Below are 21,275 nucleotides of genomic sequence, written 5' to 3'. Positions count from 1 at the left end.
CACCAATATATGCATTTTATGATACGCGATCTTACATGCGTTACTTTGCACTGCAAAATTCAGAAAAGTGCAAATTTCAAAGGATGGCTGTGTTTCTCTTCACCTGTTGTTTAAGGATGTGCAAATTACAGAGGTTCACTTTTCACATGCATAGTGATTTAGCTCTCCCTCTCAGTGCCAACCATGGTTGGGATTGGGCCCCCTTCATCCAACCGAGGAGTAAACCCCACCTTGTTCTTCTTTCTTGTTCCTCACAGCTGAGTACCAAACCAGCATCCAGGAGAAGCTGCCGCTCATCATTGGCTCCTCGGCTGCAGGACTCGTCTTCCTCATTGCACTGGTGGTCATCGTCCTTGTTTGCAACAGGTAGGGAGCTTTTGCTACTGGGAGAGGCAGGAGGGGATCGTTGGGCGGAGGGAGGGAAGCTGGGAGAGATCCAGCAGGCATTATAAGAGACACTGCGCTGCTCCCGTTTCACAGCTCTTGTATCAAACAATGCACAACGGAGAAACCAGTGCTGCAGAGGAAAGTGGTGCCAGTCTGAAAGGAACCACTTGTATGCTAGCTCAGGTTTAAAGCATTCTGCTTTGCGTGCAGAAGGTCCCAGTTTTGAATCTCAGCATCTCCAGGCAGGACCCTGGAGAGCCTCTGTTGGTCAGAGCAGGCAATACTGGGCCAGACCGACAGAGGCAGCTTATTATATTCCTAAAAGAAGCAGCAGTAGAAAATGCTCTGAGATGGTTGGCTCTTGCTGGTCCAAGGGTGGGTCGGAAAACCTTGTGGGAGAGAGGTGGCTGGTGCAGATTGCTTCCCTGTGAATGCTTAACACAGGCACCACTCTGGCCCCAGAGACAGTGCAGATTGTATGTGCAGCCTCTGTAGAAATTGAACGGCTGCCCCATATGCACCCCAGTGCAGATGCAGCCTCCCGGGAGAGGGAGGGACTTGGAAGGGGGGAAGGGGCGGGCTCCAGGCTGGGAGGGGCGCGGGAAAGATGCTCTGTGCCTCTGGGCTGTGAGCTGAAGCCCAGCCTTGCCCCCCTGCTCTGCTAGTCCATCTGCCTCCCGCTCAGCCCGGTGCTCTCCTTCCAGAAGACGAGGATTTGAGCGTGCAGACTCCGAGTACACCGACAAGCTGCAGCATTATACCAGCGGCCACAGTATGTACTCTCCAATGGGCATAAAGCCCCAAAGGTGGGGTGAGGGGAGGGGAGGGGAGGGGAGGTTGTTTCCTGGTCTGCCTCAGTGCCTTCGGACCTCTGCCCCCTGCCCATCATTTGAAGGCATTCTTTAGAGCCACCTCCTTCAACCTTGGCTCCCCAGATGTCGTCGGACTACAAGGCCCATCATCCCTTGGCTATGCTGACTGTGGGTGATGGGCCCTGTAGTCTAGCAACATCTAGGAGAGCCAAGGCTGAAGAGTTCCTTCATAGCATATTCCAAATAATGTTCCAGCCTCTAGGTCCACACTTTGCTGTTCTTTGCACATGAAAAAGTCCCTAGCTGTCAGCCAGGTCTCCATAAGAGCCAGGCTTCTGGTGGTAGAGCAGAGGACAGAGATATAGGGTGGAGTGGAGGATGGAGCTGGGCACCAGAAATGGAGGTGTGTCTCGGAACAGTCTGGGGACAGAAAACACAGACCAGAGAGGGCCACAGAGAGGCCCACTTACCACTGACTTGCTTGATACCAGAAGCTTGCCCAGAAGCGACCATTGCTCTTGGGCTGAGGAAGGTCCACCACCCCTGGCTGAAATCATAGCCCCCACACCATAAATGATTTCCTGACCCACTGAGGCCAGGGCATTGCATGGCAGTTGTAGTCCGGGATGGGGGGGGGGGATGAATTCAACAAAGCACTAAGCAAATTGTTCCATCAATATAAAGTTTTGTTATTGTGCAATGGAATGATCTCTGCTTCCCCTCTCCATGAAGGCTCCTGAAATCTCAGCAGATTTGGGGACAGCATCATGCATGCGGGGGGGGGGGAGGACGGGACAGAACGTAGCTAAATGCCACCCAGGGATTGGCCTTTGCTGATCAGCTGACAAAGCTCAGGGTGGCTGGTACTACCTCTGAAGTATAGGGCACAGTCGGCCAGACCTGCAGTTGAAAGGGCATTAGTGGTGCAGGGATCAAGTGTTGGGCCCTGGTCACTTGGAGCCCCAGTCTGAGGCATCGCTACCTCCTCCCCAGACCTCGCTACATCTGCTAGTCTGACCCAACAGTGTCTCTCTCTTCTTCTTTTACACACAGGCACTGTATAAATGAGAAAACTTGATACTAGCTTCAGGTAGTTAGAGCCCCTACTCCACATGCAATCGCCAAGTACCCCACTTTCAATAAGGAGGGAAATGGAACAGTCAAATAGCAAAGCAAGTATAAAAGCAGTTTATTTTTTAAATATATTTTGAAACTGTTTTTATATAACTAACAGACTATTTCAACAATTCGACAACAACAAGGGGGGGGGGAATTGAGCATGGTCAGGTATAAGGTAAGGAGACGAAAGATAAAAAGGAAATCGGGCAAAAAGAGGCAGTACGGCAGCAATAATCCAAGATCAGACATAATCAGCAGATCAAAAACTCACAAAATCAAAAACAGTGCAAGATGAAATCATGTTTTGATAGGATTTGCTGTGTGTGTGACTGTCATTAAATAAGCTGCAAGAAGCCACAAAATCCATCAGGTCTGCTTCTCGTCTGAGAACCCAGAGTTGTGGGTCAATTTCTCTGATGGCCCTGTAAAGAAGGCTCTTTGAAATCAGTTGGTAATGGAGTATGTAGAAAGGTCCTTCCTGCCTTGAGCCACGACTGAACAAGCAGCTGTTAGCAAATGAGTTATTAATATATCTTGCTTTGTTAAATTGAAGGAAATCTCCCATAAATATTGGAAGTAAGCACAACCTGGGGGTCCAGATAGATCTTTGGTGCGGTGATGGTGCCGAGTTCAAAAGCCACTGGATTCCAATATGCATTGACATAAACACAATCCCAGCACGTACAGCAGCAAGAACTTCCCATGTCTCAACCCTGCCAACAAAACGAGGATCACCCTTTTAGAATAAGAGCAATTGCTACCCTGGGCTTGTTTCCTGACCCTGCAACGATCCCACCGTGATAGATGCCATATCAGTTGATCCACCAGAGGCACACAGCTGAGTTGTGCATAAGCATTTCCTCATACAGGCTGACCACAGACTCATGCAGACACTTCCAGGTATCGCTGCACATTTGCAATAAAGGCAGTGTGCTGTGGTGGTCAGAATGGGAAGGGAGAGAACTGGTTGGCAACAGGGGAGAATTGGTTCATCTTGCTGCTTTGGCTTGATTTTCACTGCATGTTTAAATTGCTGTGGTTAAACCACATTAAACACTCATGGTTTTCCCCAAAGAATCATGGGAAGGGTAGTTTGTTAAGGGTGCTGGAAGGGTGCCAAAGGTTGTAAAGTGGGAGAAACAGGACAGTTGGCCTGAGCTCTTTGGGGCTGGGCTGGGTATTTAAGTGTGCTGAATGAATACACACAGAGAGACAGAGACAGATAGATATACACATCTCTGCCCTTTTCCACCCCTGAGCAGTGACTCCCGGCATGAAGATCTACATCGACCCTTTCACCTACGAAGACCCCAATGAGGCTGTCAGGGAGTTTGCAAAGGAGATTGACATCTCGTGTGTCAAAATCGAGCAGGTGATTGGTGCAGGTAAGTCCCCGCCCTTGGACTGCCTGTGCTGCAACCCCAAACTGTCACAGGGAGAGTGTGTCGACGGGAGGGTGTGGCAGAGTTGCACACCCAGCTGGGGCCATGCCGAAAATCCTCAGTGTTGAACTTCCATCTTGAAAATCAAGAGTGGGACAGGGGCCATTTCAGGTGGAGCTGATGGATGAATGGTGGCAGAGATGGGGTTCTCTCTCCCTAGATGGTAGTGGAGCTCTCTTCAGCAGCAGCCATTCCCCACCCCACACATTCAGAATATCTCAGATATAGAACAAGCATTTTGGAGGAAAATGGCAGCTGCTTCATAAACTGGTCGCCTCTTTTGTGGACCACCATTTCTCCAAAAATGACTCAGAACATTGCTATCTTTGGGACATTCCCTTTTTTGGACGGTGGAATAACAATCAACAACCAGGAAAAGCGCCAAAGAATTTCTCAACAATCCCGCCCCCCAAATGCTCTCCCCATCTCTGTCAAAACTGCATAAATGCCCCCATTTTATTGGGATGTGCTTGGGTTGGCCTACATGCTTCTTTGGGTCCTTTCCAACTCTACAATCCAAGGATGCTAAGAAATGAGGGAAGGTGCTTGGCGCAGCCTTAGGACCAGTCTCTGTGGGTGCCTCACCATCCCGTGGGTGGCTCTGACCGAGGGAGGGATCATGCCTTGCTTTTGAACTGGGGGTGGGTGCGAGGAAATGGGGAACAGTGAGAGGTAACCACTATCTCTCCCCCACCCACTCCCAAAGCTCAGAAACTTAGGGCGCTCTTTTTTCCTACACCCTGTTTTCCACTCCAGGGGAGTTTGGCGAGGTGTGCAGTGGCCACCTCAAGCTTCCAGGCAAGAGGGAGAGCTTTGTGGCCATCAAGACGCTGAAATCTGGCTATACCGAGAAGCAGCGGCGGGACTTCCTGAGTGAAGCCAGCATCATGGGCCAGTTTGACCACCCCAACGTCATCCACCTGGAGGGGGTGGTCACCAAGAGCCCCCCTGTCATGATCGTTACTGAATTCATGGAGAACGGCTCGTTGGATTCCTTCCTACGGGTACGCAGTTAATGGGGAGGGCTGGGAGTGGGTTCAATGACTGGGGAGAGGTTCCTCATGGAAGCAGCTGCCCTCTTTGTGAACCTCTCTGAAGACCTGGAAGAGAGATGCACAAAAGCAGGGGACAAACACACAGAGACAAACACACACACACTTGGAATTGTGTATCTGCCGAAAAGGGGCTAAATATGTCATCACGTTGACTCCCCTTTTTTTTTATCCGTTTAAATCGTTTCTATCCCACCTGCAACATTTCTTAACTGATCAAATTGAACATTTCAAAATATCAAAATGAAATACTACATATGAGAATCGGATACAAAAAGAGAGCAGAGAAGCACATTTAAAGCAGCATAATTAGTGGGAATGCAAAGCAGGTGCTTAAACATTGAAGAAAAGCATTACAAATGTAAATCGAATACCAAAATACAATTAAAATTCCACATGTAAACATCATTAACAGCTAAACAAAATAAATGGAATCAATGTTGCATCCACACATACAAAGTCTCTGGGTTCCTCCTAATGCTAGTAGCTAACTTAGGTCCACTCGCTTCAATGGGTCTACTCTGAGTAGGGCTTAGTTGGAGACAGCCCCCTGTTCGCATTAAGCATAATTTACAAATGGATCGCTCACCCACCTCCATGTAGGGCTGTACAAGATCATACAAATAGCAATCTAACCCCTCTCCTTGCTACCTCCCGCCCATGTGGATCCTTAATCTGTACCAGCCTTTCTCAACCTTGGGTCCACAGATAGTGTTAGACTACAGCTCCCATCATCCTTGGCCGCAGGTCCTGTTAGCTTGGAATGATGGGAGTTGTAATCCAACAACATCTGGGGACTCAAGGTTGAGAGCAGCTGCTCTATTCTCTCACTCCACCAAGTGTATTAAGAGCTGAGTGGTAGGAAGCAGGCCGTGCAGTCAAAGAGAGCATAGAAACAGAGGAAGCTGTCACTTCCTATGGCGCATCAGGTTCAGTCTACACATGAGTGACAGCAACTCTTCAGGATCTCAAGCCAAGGTCTCTCCTGGCCCTACTTTAGGTGTCATTTGGGCTTGAACCTTGGACCTTCTGCATGCAAAGCAGATGCTCTACCACTAAGTTAGCCTCCTTCCCCAAGGAGCAGCTGTTGCATATGTTGTTTCCTGCATATTGGACGATAACGTCGTCAGACAGGATTTCCTCCTGGATAGGGAACTAACTGACTAAGCCTGATTGGTGCAAAACCCTCGAAGAGCAGCAACCTGCTCAGGTCTCTGGGGCAATCGTCAAATATCTCAAGGGCTGCCGCATGGAAGACAGAGCAAGCTTGTTTTCTGCAGCTCCTGACGGGAGGACCCAAACCAGGGAATTCAAATTACAAGAAAGGAGATTACGGCTAAACATTAGGAAGAACTTTCTGGTGGTAAGAGCTATTTGACAATGGAACAGACTACCTTGCAAAGTGGTGGACTCTACTTAACTGGAAGTTTTTAAACAGAGGCTGGGTGGCCATCCATCAGGGATTCTTTAGTTGTAATTCCTGCATTGCAGGGGGTTGGACTTGATGACCCTTGGGTTCCCTTGTAACCCCACGATTCTATGAAATGCATTAAATTGAGGAAAGGGGCTTGCAGAAATGTGTATTTCAGTCAAAACCACTTACATAAATGTGTATAATAGGACAAATTCACACCAAAAATATGATAAATTATCATGAGGATTTCTTTTTAAATTTTTGATTGTCTTTGTTATTGCCACAGTTCTGTTTGTTTTTTATATATTTTGTTCTATAGACTTATATATACCGTATTTTTCGCTCCATAAGACGCACCTGACTATAAGATGCACCTAGTTTTTAGAGGAGGAAAGGGGGAAAGCTCCGTTTTGGGGGGGATCAGCTCACAGTTGTGCAGCTTCTTTTGCAAATAATATATTTATAAGAGCATGAGACTCTTAATATCAAGGTCCTGGGTTCGAGTCCTACGTTGGGCAAAAGATTCCTGAATTGCAGGGGTTGGACTAGATGACTCTTGGGGTCCCTTGCAGCTCTACAATTCTGATTCTGTGAGCCAAGGTGATTAGCCAGGTGGTTTGGTGGCCTGAATTCTCCTTGAAACCCCCTTTTGTCCAATCCTGATCCCTGCTTGACCCTGCTGGCCCTTTTCTCTTCTACCCTGCAGCAAAACGATGGGCAGTTCACTGTGATCCAGCTGGTGGGGATGCTACGGGGCATTGCTGCTGGCATGAAGTACCTGGCCGACATGAACTACGTACACCGTGACCTGGCAGCTCGCAACATCCTCGTCAACAGCAACCTCGTCTGCAAGGTCTCAGACTTCGGCCTCTCCCGCTTCCTGGAAGATGACACCTCGGATCCCACCTACACCAGCGCCCTGGTAAGACACAGGAAGGAAACCCTCTGGGGTGAAGGCAGTATGGAGGGGGAACTCAGTGGTTTCCAAGTTGGTGGCAGGTGGCAGGTTGCCAGGGGTGGATAAGACAAGGAAAAGTGCTTACCACCTGCTTTGTATTCAATATTTACAGAGAGAGGCTTGGAACGCAGCCTCTTGAAATAATGGCATTGTCCCAAGTGACTCTCCACGCCCTTTTTCTCCCACTTCCTCATTCGTCATCACTGCCCTAAGGGTGGTGCTGAGGACCCTTTGCTTCTGAGCCCTTTGCTCTCCCACTTTCAAGGCTCGCCGGGTTCTGGGAGGGGGGGTCTGGAATGCTTTCTAAAGACACTGTGTCCATCAGCTGTCACCTCCCCCCAGTGTGTCCTCTTCCTCCTCCTCCTCTCCTATTATTTCCCAGCTTTCCCCCTCATCTACCTCCGAGCTGTGACCTCCCTCAAACCCCTGTTGTAATTCTGAACTGTCTTCTTCTTCTCTGGAAGGGTCAGGCTGGGGAGACGGTCTCCACCATTCCTCCTCTGTCCAGTCCCTGATAGGTGGTCAGGTGGGTGGTCAATCTCTGGGAGAAAAAACATGCAGCACACTTAAATGGATAGAGAAAACCTCCCCCAGCCCCTTTCTCTCATAAACGCTAGACCTCATGGGCATGCAATGAAGCTGAAAATCAGAAGATTTGGGACAGATAAAAGAAAGGGCTTATTCATGCAGTGCATAATCTATGGAACTCACTTTCACAAGAGGTAGTGATGGCCAACTTGGATGGCTTTAAAAGAGGATTAAATTCACAGAGAAGAAGGCTATCAATGGCTGCTAGCCATGATGGTTTTGCTTTGCCTTCACAGTTGGAGGCAGAAATTCTTCTGAATACCAGTTGCTGGAAACCGCAGGAGAAGGGAGAGCACTCTTGTGCTCAAATCTTGTTTGCTGGCTTCCCACAGACAGCTGGTTGGCTGCCATAACAACAGGATGCTGGGTGAGATGGACCATTGGCCTGATCCAGCAAACTCGAGAGAGCCAGTGTGGTGTAGTGGTTAAGAGCGGTAGTCTCGTAATCTGGTGAACTGGGTTCGATTCCCTGCTCCTCCACATGCAGCTGCTGGGTGACCTTGGGCTAGTCACATTTCTTTGAAGTCTCTCAGCCCCACTCACCTCACAGAGTGTTTGTTGTGGGGGAGGAAGGGAAAGGAGAATGTTAGCTGCTTTGAGACTCCTTCGGGTAATGATAAAGCGGGATATTAAATCCAAACTCTTCTTCTTCTTCTCTTCTATGTTCCCCTCCTGCGAAATTGTCTTGCCACCGCTTCATCACGGGCCTTCTATTCTGATGCTATTCAACTGAGTTCTACTCAGAGTAATGGACCTAAGTGAGATTGTCCACAAAGAGCTGGGAACAGGTGTGCCTCAGAATCTCCAGCTCATCGCTTTAGTGGGAGACCCCCATGGAGGTCTGCTAAAACGATGTGGGGGGGTGGGAAACACTTCTCATTTAGCAGCACCTCGCACATGGCGCAGTTGTAAGGTCATGTGGTTAGCAGGTGGGCGGCTCCCCCCACCTGTCGAAATTGGCCTGCAAGGCCGATCCTAGTGAGTATCTGACCCGTGTGGCCAAAAAGGTTCCCTGCTCTGGGGCAAATGATTCAAGAAGTGTTTCCCATAAACACACAAAGAAAACTGGTTCTAGAGTTGGCACAGTGGATCAGAGGACTCTGGGAAGGCCAGGGACGTCTCCCCGTGACGTGAGTTACTCAGCCCAATCATGTACAGGGGAGAAGACACACACACACAAGAAGTTTCTTCTATAGAGATGAGTCGGAAGGGTCACGGGGCACCTTATCTGGGTCAACCTTCCACAGGAATCTGACTTTTCTCTGCAGCAGACAGAAATGGCCTTCGCCAAAGGCCTCTTAACGCAAACCCAGCACGGCAGTGTTAAGAATTCATGGCTCTTCCTCCTTGATGATCAGCGAGGCTGTTGAAGCATCACTGATGCTGGCAATGAAGCCTCTCCCGTTGCATTTTTTATTTGGTCGGTGCAAACAGCGCTGGGTGGGGGTCTGGCACTGTGCTGTCACAGAACTGGATTGGTACAGTGAAAACAGGCAACCTAATTTTTCCTGACCTTCCTTGAAAATAAGGAAATATATGGGAGTGGGGGGAGGAAAACCCTTCTGGGTGGAGAGCAAAGATCTGCCTCGTTCAGTATGTCTGTATCTAGCGGTACCCAACTTGTTGCCACTGGAGAGCATTACCAACAGGGCAGAAAGGGGGTGCCCCCCCACAAGTATTTGGTTTTCAAAGGCAGACTGCATCTCAACATGGGAGTTCTATCTTGCTCTCGTGCCTCGAAATCTCCCTTCTCATTGTATTTATTCACTGTTGTTTCATAAACTTTATGCACCGCTTGGTTGTAAAAATAAAAACAGCACCTCAAAGCAGTTCGCAAAGAGAATAAAATGAAATTATCGGTGGAAAGCGCAAAAGCAACCCTTTAAAACATTCAAATGCTAAAATCAGCAACAGATCAAAATACACATCCATGTTCTACATGTCTGTGCAGGCATGCCTCTCTTTTTTAAAAAAAATTCTTGCAGGTACTGGAAAGAGTACATTTTGGCACCAGAGGCAAACCGCAAAATGGCACCCCTTTCCCCACTAGGGAAGAAGGGGCGAGTGAAGGTCTAAATCAGGAACAAGGGGGCTATAAAGATCTACATTGGGAGCTTCTGTCCCTGTAGATCCTGCCGCCTGAAGCGTTCACCTTACTGTCAGGATGCTGTCAGTGGCTCCCGGCTGGTTGCTCAGGAAAGTATAAAGACAAGGAAAGGTTTCTTACCATCCTTTTTTATTTCAATCTTTACAGAGAGAAGCTATTGAACCCAACTTCTTGGCTAATGGTGTTTTCCCAAGTGAATCTTCACACACACCCCTCTCTCCCACTTCTTCATTTGTCACTTCTATGGGTGCTATTATGTGCCCTCTGTCTTTGAGCTCTTTGCTCTCCTACTTTTAAGACTCGCCAGGTTCTGGGAGATGCAGGGTCTGGGATGCTTTCTAATGACACCGTGTCAGTCAGCTGTTACTCCACTTCTGCCTCCTCCTCCTTCTCTCCCATTATTTCCCAACTTTCCCCCTCATCTGCCTCTGAGCTTTGACCTCCCTCAGTCCACTGTTGTAAATCTATACTGTCTTCCTCTTCCTCCTCCCAGGAAGGGTCAGGATGGGGAGGCGGTCTCCACCATTCCTCCTCTGCCCAGTCCCTGACACTTACCTTGCTTCATGGGTGGTCCAGCCCTGATGAAGGCAGCTGACTGAGTTCCAGTGTGTAGGTTTTTCCACATTAAAATAATGATTTCTTACCAATGTGGAACGGGTATTATGCTTCACCTGTGCTGGTGCCAGTTCTGCCAATCGAAGCGATCAAGTGAGCATATATGGAGTGACTCCCATAGTTTTAAAACCAGTATCTTATGGAGAGGATTCTTAGGTTTGTGGTAGCCTTGCTTGCTTGAAGAAACCTGGACTCAGTGGCCCACATTGAATGCTATCACTTCACCAACCGGTGAAATATTCAACTGAGGAGTCAGGGGATGAGAGACTTGCACTTGCATTAATGGTGCTGCGCTGCTGCCAGGTATGAGTGCAGGTGCAACTGGACCTATGCCAACATACTAGCCTCCTTACAAGAAGTTGGTTAGGGCTAACTCTTATTTACTTGTTCCCCACTGACTCCATTAGCAGTCATTCCACTTGGCTGGGGCTGATGCAAGCAACCCAAGCGAGAAACCCTGTGCTCCACCCCCACTACAGGGCGGAAAGATCCCGATCCGTTGGACAGCACCGGAAGCCATCCAGTACCGAAAGTTCACTTCTGCAAGCGACGTGTGGAGCTACGGAATAGTCATGTGGGAGGTGATGTCCTATGGAGAGCGGCCGTACTGGGACATGACCAACCAAGATGTAAGTATGAGGGACTGCTGGTGGAACAGGGTATGTTTAGCCTGGAGAAGGGAAGGCTGAGAGATGATAGGGTAGCCATCTTCAAATATCTGGAGGGCTGTCACATGGAAGATGGAACAAGATGGTTTTTTGCTGCTCCAGAGGGTAGGACCTGAACAAATGGACTCAAATGACAAGAAAGGAAATTCCGATTAAATATTAAGAAGAAATTCTTGATGGTAAGAGCTGTTTGACAGTGGAACAGACTTTCTCCAGAAGGTGGTCAGCTCTCCTTTTTGGAGGTTTTTCAGCAGAGGTTGAATGGAGGTCTGGCAGGGATTTGCTGAAAATCCACTTGGCTGCCAGTCTGTTTCTGGGGACAATTCAAAGTGCTGGTTATGACTTATTAAGCCTTATACTGAATAGTTAGGTGGGGGTTTTTTGTTTTTTGTTTTGTTTTGTTTTTTAGGAAAGGACATTTAATAGTGCTGTGCTGTTTTTAATATCTGCATATTGATAGATTCCCCCCTTACATTGGGACACGGGTGGCGCTGTGGGTTAAAACAGAGAGCCTAGGGCTTGCCGATCAGAAGGTCGGTGGTTCGAGTCCCCGCAACGGGGTGAGCTCCCATTGCTCGGTCCCAGCTCCTGCCAACCTAGCAGTTCGAAAGCACGTCAAAGTGCAAGTAGATAAATAGGTACCGCTCTGGTGGGAAGGTAAACGGCGTTTCCGTGCGCTGCTCTGGTTCGCCAGAAGCGGCTTAGTCATGCTGGCCACATGACCTGGAAGCTGTACGCCGGCTCCCTCAGCCAATAAAGCGAGATGAGCACCGCAACCCCAGAGTCGGTCACAACTGGACCTAATGGTCAGGGGTCCCTTTTCCTTTACCTTTACCCCTTACATTGTTTTAATTCTATCAAGGTTTAATTATTATTTAATGATGGCCTTTTATACGTTTTTGTAATTTATCTGTGGTTTGTATTTTTGTCTGTAAGCCACTTTGAGTCCCAGTCTAAGGACTAGCCGGGTATTAATAATAATCATAAGCCAAGGGTGGCATTCTGTCTCAGCCTGTGGACTGCTGTCATTCTCAGTCTGATGTCAAATCCCTGCCCCTGTAGGAACATGATTGTCTCAGGGAGCTGCCTCAGTTCGTAGCAGCTCCCAGCCTATCTCCTTGGCGGGCTCCTTCTGCTCTGCGCTCCTGCTCTTCCTCCAGCCCTGGAGCGCTCCACCCCAGAAGCCATTGCTGGCTAATTGACAGTGATCTTTCCAGCAAGGGCAGAGCATTCAGTAACTTCACCCCCTATTAGCCTCCTCGACCTGGGCTGCAAACACCAGCAGAGGGGAGAACCGCTCATGTCTCGAGCAGGGCATTTGTGCCGGTAGCGTAGCAGGTGGGGGAGGGGAGAGGAGAGGAGCTCCGGGGGGGGCAATTTCATGTGTGTGTATTTGCATGTGCATAATGTGCATTGTCACATCCCCAATTACGGATCGGGAGCGGCAGCCTTGGCCGTCAGACGTCAAGGCCGATGGATGCTTAGGCAATATTTCCCTTTGGATGTGGATTAAGTCTGTTGACGTGGCCAATTAATGAGCCGCTTCAGACAATAAAGGAGGGGGAAGCTGTGGCTGAACCTGTGAATGAACTCTCAAGTCGCATTTGTTTCCATGAGAACGGTGTCATTTAGCCATCACCGGTTGGCTAGCAGTCAGCATCTACAGGACAAAAAGATGTATGTGGGCTTTTTCTCCCCCTTGCAGGTAATAAACGCCATTGAGCAAGATTATCGGCTGCCGCCACCCATGGATTGCCCCAGTGCCTTGCACCAGCTCATGTTGGACTGCTGGCAGAAGGACCGTAACCACAGGCCCAAATTTGGACAGATTGTCAACACCTTAGACAAGATGATCCGGAACCCAAACAGCCTGAAAGCCATGGCACCCCTTTCCTCTGGGTAGGAAAGCAGGGCACACAATGGGGGTTAGGGCTTATGGGAATTGGAGTTCAGCATCTTCTGGGTGGCAGCAGGTTGGGGAAAGGTGCTCCAGAATTTTACCCAAGCTAAAATGGATTTCTGGTTTCCCAGAGCTGGCACTTTGGGTCAGGGATGTCCACATGCAGTGCTTTACTGTTGAGTGCTGAAGATGCTTGAGGTTCACAAGGGAGGCAGGTGCTGTCCAGTTGTCAGGAGTCCATGTCAAGCAGTGAGCCTACAGAACCTTGGACAGCTCCAAGGGGTCCTGGCAAGGCAGCTGCCAGAGAAGACCTCTGGATAGAGAGCCAGAGCCAACTGAAGCCTTATGCAGACTGATCCTTCCTGGAGTGTGTCAGGCTCCAGCTCCCGGGTGGGGAGGAGGAAACTACCTGGCTGGACAAAGGGCCATTGCCTTCTTCTGCCATTGTTGCCTTTTGCAAGAAAGAGCCACTGCAGGAGACTCGTCTTTTGAATCACAGGGTGGTGGCCAAGCTGCATTTCCTGACCACAAGGGTCCCAAATCAAGCACCGGAGGTTCTCCCCCGAGAAAGTAGCCTGGGACCTGTCCTCATTGAAGTCCTCCACCATGCACGTCATGGCCCCTGAATCATAAGAGTTTCCAAGAATGTGGGCCAGGTCTTATAATCCCCCTGAACCAAGAGGGTCTTCCAGCCCTACCTGGTGATGCCAGGGATTACACCTGGGACCTTCTGCAGGCAAAGCAGGTGCTACGGCACTTCCCTTGTGAAAATGATCAGTGTGGGTTTCTTCCATGCCAAACAAATCCAGATCTTTTCTTCTGTTCATTTGTTGCGATCTCCCCCCCTTCCAGGATTAACCTCCCCTTACTGGACCGCACCATTCCAGACTATTCCAGTTTCAACACCGTGGACGAGTGGCTTGAAGCCATCAAGATGGGGCAGTACAAGGAGAGTTTTGCCAGTGCTGGCTTCACCAACTTCGACGTGGTGTCCCAAATGAACATGGAGTAAGTTCCAGGGCAGAAGAGGTGGATGAGTACTAGCCATGAGGACTATGTTCTCAGCAATGCCTCTGAATACCAGTTGTTGGGAATTACAAGTGGGGAGAGATGCTGTCGCACTCAGGTCCTGCTTGCAGGCTTCCCAAGAAGGCATTTGGTTGACCACTTAGCAAAGCTAAGCAGGGTCCAGTATGGTTTCAAACTGGATGGGGGACCACATGTTGAGATTCATAGTCCCTTCCAACTCTATGATCCTATGACTGAGTCTATAATAGTGTGCAGTGCCCCCAATTTTTGCCACCACTAATGCTTCTCTCTTGTTGTTGCTGTGGGTTTTTTTCCTCTCCTAGGGACATCCTGCGAGTAGGGGTCACATTAGCCGGGCACCAGAAGAAAATCCTGAACAGTATCCAGGTGATGCGAGCACAGATGAATCAAATCCAGTCCGTGGAGGTTTGAGAAGCTGGGTACTTGCACACACCTCTTCCTCAAGGTCCTGTTCCCCTTTTGTCCCTGTGTGTCTGAGCCCTTGGGCGGGTCTTAATGCTCCCCCATGGAGACGGCAGCTACAGGGAAGGGGCAGCCACAGGGCAAAGATGCTGCAGACTTCAAGAATCCAGAAAAAAAAGGGAAGAGGAAGGACTCTTATTTAGAAGGATGTTTTAAAATGAAACAGAACCGCAGTGGATTTCTCTTTAAGGGCTCTGAGACAAGCAAGCTGGGGAGGGATCCAGAGGGACCCTTTCGCCCTCCTTTGCACGAGTTGGACCTCCTGGGGCACAGAGTGGACCAGAAAGTCTTCAGGGAGGGGGGGAGGTTACAAAACTGCATGTCCCTACAAGTGTTGCTGGGCATGCCCTCCCCTTCCCACAACAGCCAGCAGATCTGCGGACCGAAGAGGGGACAAGCGCCAGCAAACTTTCCACCCATGTAATGGGGTCACCTCTAGAGTCACAGACTTCAGAGATGGACACATCTTTTTAACTTCCTTTCCTCTGAAGGACTGGATCCGGGCGAAGCTCACCTACCCACCCATCCACCCACCCACCCATACCTCCTCCTCTGTACGAAAGAGAATCTTTGCCCCACACTGGGGAAAGCAAAGTCATGGGGCTTTTGGAGGTCTTGGTCTCTGTTGCGCTGGGACTGTTTCTGCAAGCGGTGCCTCTTAGAGGCTCTGCGTGCTGCACTTCCCGGTGGCAGCTCCTACATATCAATATGCACAAGACATTTGAGAAGGCTTCATGGTTTGCCAATGACCTGCTTCCGGCGGGAAACTCCCTGCCCCTCTCGTCCTGTTCCATGCAGTATGTTGTAGATTTGATGTGCATTTCCATTTGGTTGTCGTTGTTCCATCTTTTTCTACTTTGTTTACAATGGGATGTGGGGGGAGGGGGGAATTATTATTTTGGGGGGAGCCGAGTTGTTTTGTTTGAACAAAAAGAAAAAAGAAAACAGGATGGCAAATCCACTGTTCTTCTCTCCCAGGGACACTTTGTTGTCTCCTCCTGGGCAGCTTCCTGGCTGAGCACTCCCAGGGGGCCATGAGCATTTCGGACACACTCTAACCCCTTCCCCCTGTTCTGCCAGGCTGCTCCTAAGTCTTTTGTCATCCCTTAGCAGTTGTCTCAAAGTTAGTTGGCTTGTCTGCTGTTTCATATTGGGAACCCCTTGCTGAACCTCGTGCAGAGATGTTGTGATAGTTTTCAAAAATGATACCAACCTGGGAATTGCTCCGAGGGGGCCTTAAACTGAGAAGTTCAGCTGGGAGTGAAGAAACATCTAAGGGCTGGAGGAGCATGGGGCAATGGTTCTTGAAGTCCTCTGACTCACCCTCAACTGTCCTTCAGCATCCTCAGGAGACTGGAAACAAAAGTGGAGGAAGGTCAACAACAGGGGAGCCTGTAGCCTTGTCAGGAAAGGCTCAAGGCAGGACTTTTAACCTCCAGCCCAAAGCCCCATATCTCAGTCTCGGCAGCCACAAGTTGGAGCCCAGCTGGTGCTCAGCACATGGGTGGTATTGTGGGTCTCAGACCTGCCACAGCCAAGCTCTGGCAGGTTGTGAGAAGGACTGTTGGTTGGAGCTTAACCTTGCAGAAGGTCTCTCCTCATTGACTCAGTCTGTCCTTCTGAAGGTTCAAAGAACAGGGAAAGTTGTGAATAGTTTGGAAACCCACCATGTCACTGTCAGGGGGGTCACAGGTTGGAAAGGGTCACTCTGCTTAGCTCAGGGTCTCTTATTTCTGTAGGGGAAGGTAATGATAACCAGCAGTACCAATAATTCCACAGAATTTTCATTTCTCCGGGTTCGAGAGACAAAGGCCTGGTTCAGGGATAATGGAAAAGTGCAGACATCTGCTACATGAATGAGCAGTGCTTCCTCTTTCAAGCAAATCAGAAGGAGTTTGTAAACTTTGGCTTCTAATTTTAAAGTAGTAATGATTCCCCATGATATCCAAACTTTAGAGAACTGTGGTTTGTTTCACCTTAGAGAAAACTATCTGGGATCCAGACTAAAGACAAATCCAGAATAAAACGTATCCCCAAATAAAAGCTTAGAATTATTTTTTGTCAATTAAATATTGCACAGATGGTAATGAATCTACACTGAAGGAGAGGGAAACTCTGGGAGAATGGAAAAAAACAAACAGGAAGAAGGGAACTCTGATGGGGCAGAAGAATGGGGCAGCTTCTGGAGATGTCAGAGGCTGCATAAAATAAGGTTAGAGTCCTAGGTGACTCCTGGTTTTCAGCTTTGAACAAATCATGGTTTCCAGTATTCAGATGTCATGAAGAATTAAAGTAGAGCTAATGAGATCAACCAGCACTAAAACATTTTTTCAGATCCTGGTTTGTTCTTAAATCCTAGTTTAAACAAACCTTCAGTCCTTGAGTTTGGACACTGTGGGGAACTGTGCCTTGGTTAAAAATAGATCAAAAACATCTGATCTCTTCCTTGTGACCAGAAAAGAGGAAAGGAGAAAAGGAATGATACAACCCTTAGCTTGTTCGCATGGCAGAAAGCCACAATTTTCTGTTACTCCTGAACTGGGCTGCTGTAGGTAGGTTACCTGGGCTGATTAAAAAATAAATAAATACAAATGCTGGCAGAAGTACATATACTATCTTGTGGACTTGCCAGAGGTGTGTGCGCATGGCAGGGAGAAACAGATTTCAATGTCCTGAAATCTGTCATAATCCCATACAGCTATCACAGAATCAGGTGTAGCTTGGTTGTACAGAGCAAAGAGCTCTTACAATGCCATGGGTAGCTTTCATCCCTTTGGTTGGTGGGGCAGGGTGTCCCATTCCAAGCCATCCCCATTTAGGGCCACACCAAGCTATCCCCTGGAACCTGAGCCAGCCTTGGCCTTTGTGCTCCGCTGCCTTCCTTCTGTTTTTCTGTGCAAGCTCCTTTGCACAGGGGGAAGGACCTGACGTATCTTTGCACTAAAGCTGCCCTGACCCTTCCCTCCTGACGAAGGCCCAGTCTTGTTCCACTGGGTGCTGCTGGTATCACGGGAGGGAGGGCAGGGGAGCTGTCTTCACCAGCAGACGGGCAACACAACACAACACACACACATCTACCTGAGCCATTTCACTGTGTGTGTGAGAGAGTCCACCCGCAGCACGCCTAATGCAGACTACGATTTCAAGAGAAGGGGGCTGATGGAGACTCGTCTCATTTCTTCCATTGTTCTAATGAGATGGGACTCACCCATCTATGCTAGATATTTCATTGTGACCTCACCAGATCCTGGAAATCTCCCCTCTTTCTCCTCGACTGTGCTTCCCTCCCGCAAACATGCACACTCGTCTTTTATCTGTCCTTAAGCCAGCAGAGAGACTTATTTTGCAGGTATTTCAAGTGTGGTGTCAGAATTCAGAATCAGGACTGTTCCGTGCACAGCGCTTGCCTTTAATGCACCAGAGCTGCCCTGTCGCTCCGCATCACCCCATTGCAACTGCTTGAGTCACCCTTCTGATTTCTTCCAACACGCTGAGCCAGCACCCACCCTCTCTTCATCCCATGCCCGCCACCTTCCTCTGCCGTCGCCATGTTTTTTTTAGCGATCTTGGAGCTGAAACTGGATTGGCAGCGTTCTGTTGAAGATAGCAATAAATCGTCAGGCCCCGGGCCCTGGCACTTCTGGACACTGTGATAGGGCTAGGAGTGGAGAGGGGTGGCGTGTTGTGTCAGAAAGCCCTACTTTCTCAGTAGGGCCCCAGGATTTGCATATCAAAGGCAAGCACTTTGGGGCTGCTGGGAGAGAGGAGCAGAGAAAAGCAATTCCTAAATGCAAAAGTCTGATAGAACGCTCAAATATTTCACTGTGATTTTCTTTTTTTTTAAAGCAGAACAGTAACTGAACTGGAATGGAACTTCCTTGGTTTAAGACACGGGTGGAGAAGCTTCTGCTAGCTAGCTTCATTAGGTCCACCAGTCTCTGGTTTTGAAACCCTAGGATGTTTTGATCAAGCTATGCTCACATGTCCTACATCCGATGATATACTTTATGTCAGGTGTGGGGCAGATAAGGATGCGGTTGGGCTGGAAGCAAGGGGTGTTGCTGTTATCAATCAGCCGATCATCAGGGCAGGTGAAGTGCAGTGCCTATACCCACACAGTTTGCTTTCAAGCCACATGGGCAAAAATGGGTTGCCTGGCATTGATGTCAGGTGATTGACAGGTGGGCAGGCTGCCTGCAACCTGCCAAACCTGACCCATAGTGGGATGGGGAGGTAAGGATCCAGCCCATTAGCCAGATCCAGTTCACCACCCCTGCTTTAAAACTCTACCCATGAAAAAACCCAGCTTGCAGTGCAATCCTATACCCGCCAACTCAAGAAGTCAGTCCCACTGAATTCAGTGGAACAAATGAGTTGTGTGTTGGGTTTCAGAACCAGGTGCTTCTTCTCATCTGGTCTTCTTTTATGCATTAAAGCTTTGAGTCCTCCAGGTGCTGTTGGTTTCACAATATACAGCAGCCCTTGCCAGCCTGATCAATGGTTGTGGGATATAGAAATTGGCTCCCAGCAACATTGGGAGGGCTGCAGGTTCCCCAGCCCTGTGTTAGATCTTGGTCTCTGCTGCCCAACCCCACCCTTCACACATGCCCAGTAGCATGGGAGCCATTTCCCTATGGTGCCATCTCACACTGCTGAGGATAATGATGGATTAATTACCCAAAGGGTGGAAGAAAATATTAGATGCTGAAAGAATAGACATAGGTCAGATTGGGTTCATCCTCAGTTTATATTCCTTCTACTGGGGAATCATACCTATAAGTTGGGGTTACAGCCTGTCCCTCTTGTGACTTCCAGGAAGACTCAATGACCTCAGCATCTTCTTTGCCTTTCTTTCATGAGAACAGGCTTTCCAGAGGCCTTGGGCTGCCTAAAGAAACAGGCTAGAAGGCTCTGGTCTGGCTCTTGCAGGCTGCCTTGTCCGTGCCCCCTTTCAGTTTTGTGTACACTTCCATGCTCTACAGATCAGCAAAGAGGAGCCAGATATTGGTGAATACCTATCAGCCCCTACAGCCAGCAGGGCCAGTGGTCAGGGATTATGGGAGTCCAGCAACATCTAGAAGGCCATAACTGTAGATGGCTACTGTTTTAAATTCTGGGTGGGCCCTGCAGCAACTGATGCAGCCTGGCCTTGTTCTCAGATACTTGCTGTCCTCTTCCAGCTGGACGTCTTTTGATTCATGCCCCATCACCAGTTCCAGGGGTAGACTTTGGTTTTTAAGTTCCATGCCCAATCCAATAAGGATGAAACCGGCTGATGGGGTGTAGCTCAGGGGTAGAGCACCTGCTTTGCATGCAGAAGGTCCCAGGTTCAGTCCCCAGCATCTCCAGGCAGGGCTAGGAAAGACCCCTGCCTGCTGCTTCCAGTGCCCCTGTGTTCTAATGCTGCTAGAAAGACAACTGGAAACACCACTGTTGTTGCCACCAAGTTGGGAGATCTCTTACTGCAAGGGTTAGAACAGCAGGTGACAGTTTCACCTACAACAGTATCAGGATTAAAAGAGAGTACATTGGGGGTGGTTTCTGAGAGATCTTTCCCTTCTTGCAGTGCTGCTTGATAGGTTAGATGTGTCCCTGTGAACAGTACAGGAAGCACTTCCCTGGCTCTGAAAGGTTTCATTTAACCACAATCGACATTAGCCCATCACTCATTCCAACTGGCTACCATAGTTCACATCCAGTCTGTGATTCCTGATTGGCTAGTATCATTGCATCCAGTGCATGATTCCTGATTGGCTGGAACCAACCAAGAGGTTGAAATGAACACTACTGAAAAAACAGCAGATGTAGGAGGGAAGAGGTCAACTGCAACAAACAGCCCTGAAAAAAGTCATAGCATCAAGAATGATTCCTTCAGCAGCATCTGGAGTCATCTGGTCCAACTTCCTGCAATGCAGGAATGACAGCTAAAGGATCTTTTTTTCCCCAGAAGATCCCCATGCACCAACCATCACCAGTCTCAAGATGAAAACCAAACTGGCCGGGTGTTTGTTGCCACTTTGGGTTCTCTCCTACTCCACCCCTACCCTGCAGCCCTGCACCTCAGCTCTGGCTCAGAGCAACGTCTTCAGTTTCCAAGCCTCTTCTCCCTGCTCAGTGGTGACCCATTTACTGCACAGGTCTCTACTTCAGAATGCCTGCGCAGTCTCCACCTGCCCATGGGCCATGGCCTTGGGTGTGAGACATTTGCTGTTCCCCTGACCATGTTTGTATTTTTTAGAAAATGTGAATAGGTAAGTGGCGTTCCAGCCCTGCTCACATGGGGGTGTCTTCCATTCCGACCAGGGCCTTCTCCTGGCTCCATGATGCATCTTTTGATGTTGCTGGGGAGGAAAGAATAATAATGAATAATAATAATAAACCAGATGTATTTATAAAGGAAACAAAATCTGCTGCTCCGATGCCTTTGTAGGAGTATTTTTAAGAAGACTTTTTTTTCAAAATAAATGTGAAGTGTAAAAGTTTGAAGCACTCACTGGCGGGCTCTTATTCTTTGTTCGCCGTCTGTCGACTGCCTCGTTGGATAACCATGCAGAATGGAAGTGAAGCTTGGGGATGGCTCTGGCTTTTAGGCAGTCCTGCCTGATGGAGCCTGCAGGCCTCACTCCCCATAAGCCTACCAAGGTTGGGGGAGGGGGGGGGACTAGAATTCAGCCTGAAGGTCACATTCCATTCTGGGCAAG

The 21,275-nt window shown here is 48.9% G+C and overlaps 1 protein-coding gene across 11 annotated transcripts in view; it reads left to right on the top strand.

The window, feature by feature from the left end:
• EPHB2 (EPH receptor B2) overlaps positions 1–21,030 on the top strand; it is a 117,060-nt gene extending 96,030 nt beyond the window's left edge. For 2 of the 11 annotated variants that reach the window (XM_081016043.1, XM_081016033.1), the window contains exons 8-16: positions 258–366; positions 1,053–1,159; positions 3,578–3,703; positions 4,517–4,764; positions 6,933–7,148; positions 10,902–11,123; positions 12,868–13,061; positions 13,915–14,070; positions 14,415–21,030. In XM_081016043.1, coding sequence (XP_080872169.1) covers positions 258–366; positions 1,053–1,159; positions 3,578–3,703; positions 4,517–4,764; positions 6,933–7,148; positions 10,902–11,123; positions 12,868–13,061; positions 13,915–14,070; positions 14,415–14,523 — 1,487 coding nt within the window. In that variant the 3' untranslated portion in view covers positions 14,524–21,030. The remainder of the gene's footprint in view (positions 1–257; positions 367–1,052; positions 1,160–3,577; positions 3,704–4,516; positions 4,765–6,932; positions 7,149–10,901; positions 11,124–12,867; positions 13,062–13,914; positions 14,071–14,414) is intronic. The other 9 variants (XM_081016040.1, XM_081016039.1, XM_081016038.1 and 6 more) reach the window with 9 other exon arrangements.
• Positions 21,031–21,275: the final 245 nt, after the last annotated feature.

This window comes from Podarcis pityusensis (assembly GCF_964106645.2).
Source record: "Podarcis pityusensis genome assembly, chromosome: 8".
Classification (NCBI taxonomy): Eukaryota; Metazoa; Chordata; class Lepidosauria; order Squamata; family Lacertidae; genus Podarcis; species Podarcis pityusensis.
The sequence above is the reverse complement of the archived record's forward strand: the minus strand, read 5'-3'. Positions and strand labels throughout refer to the sequence as shown.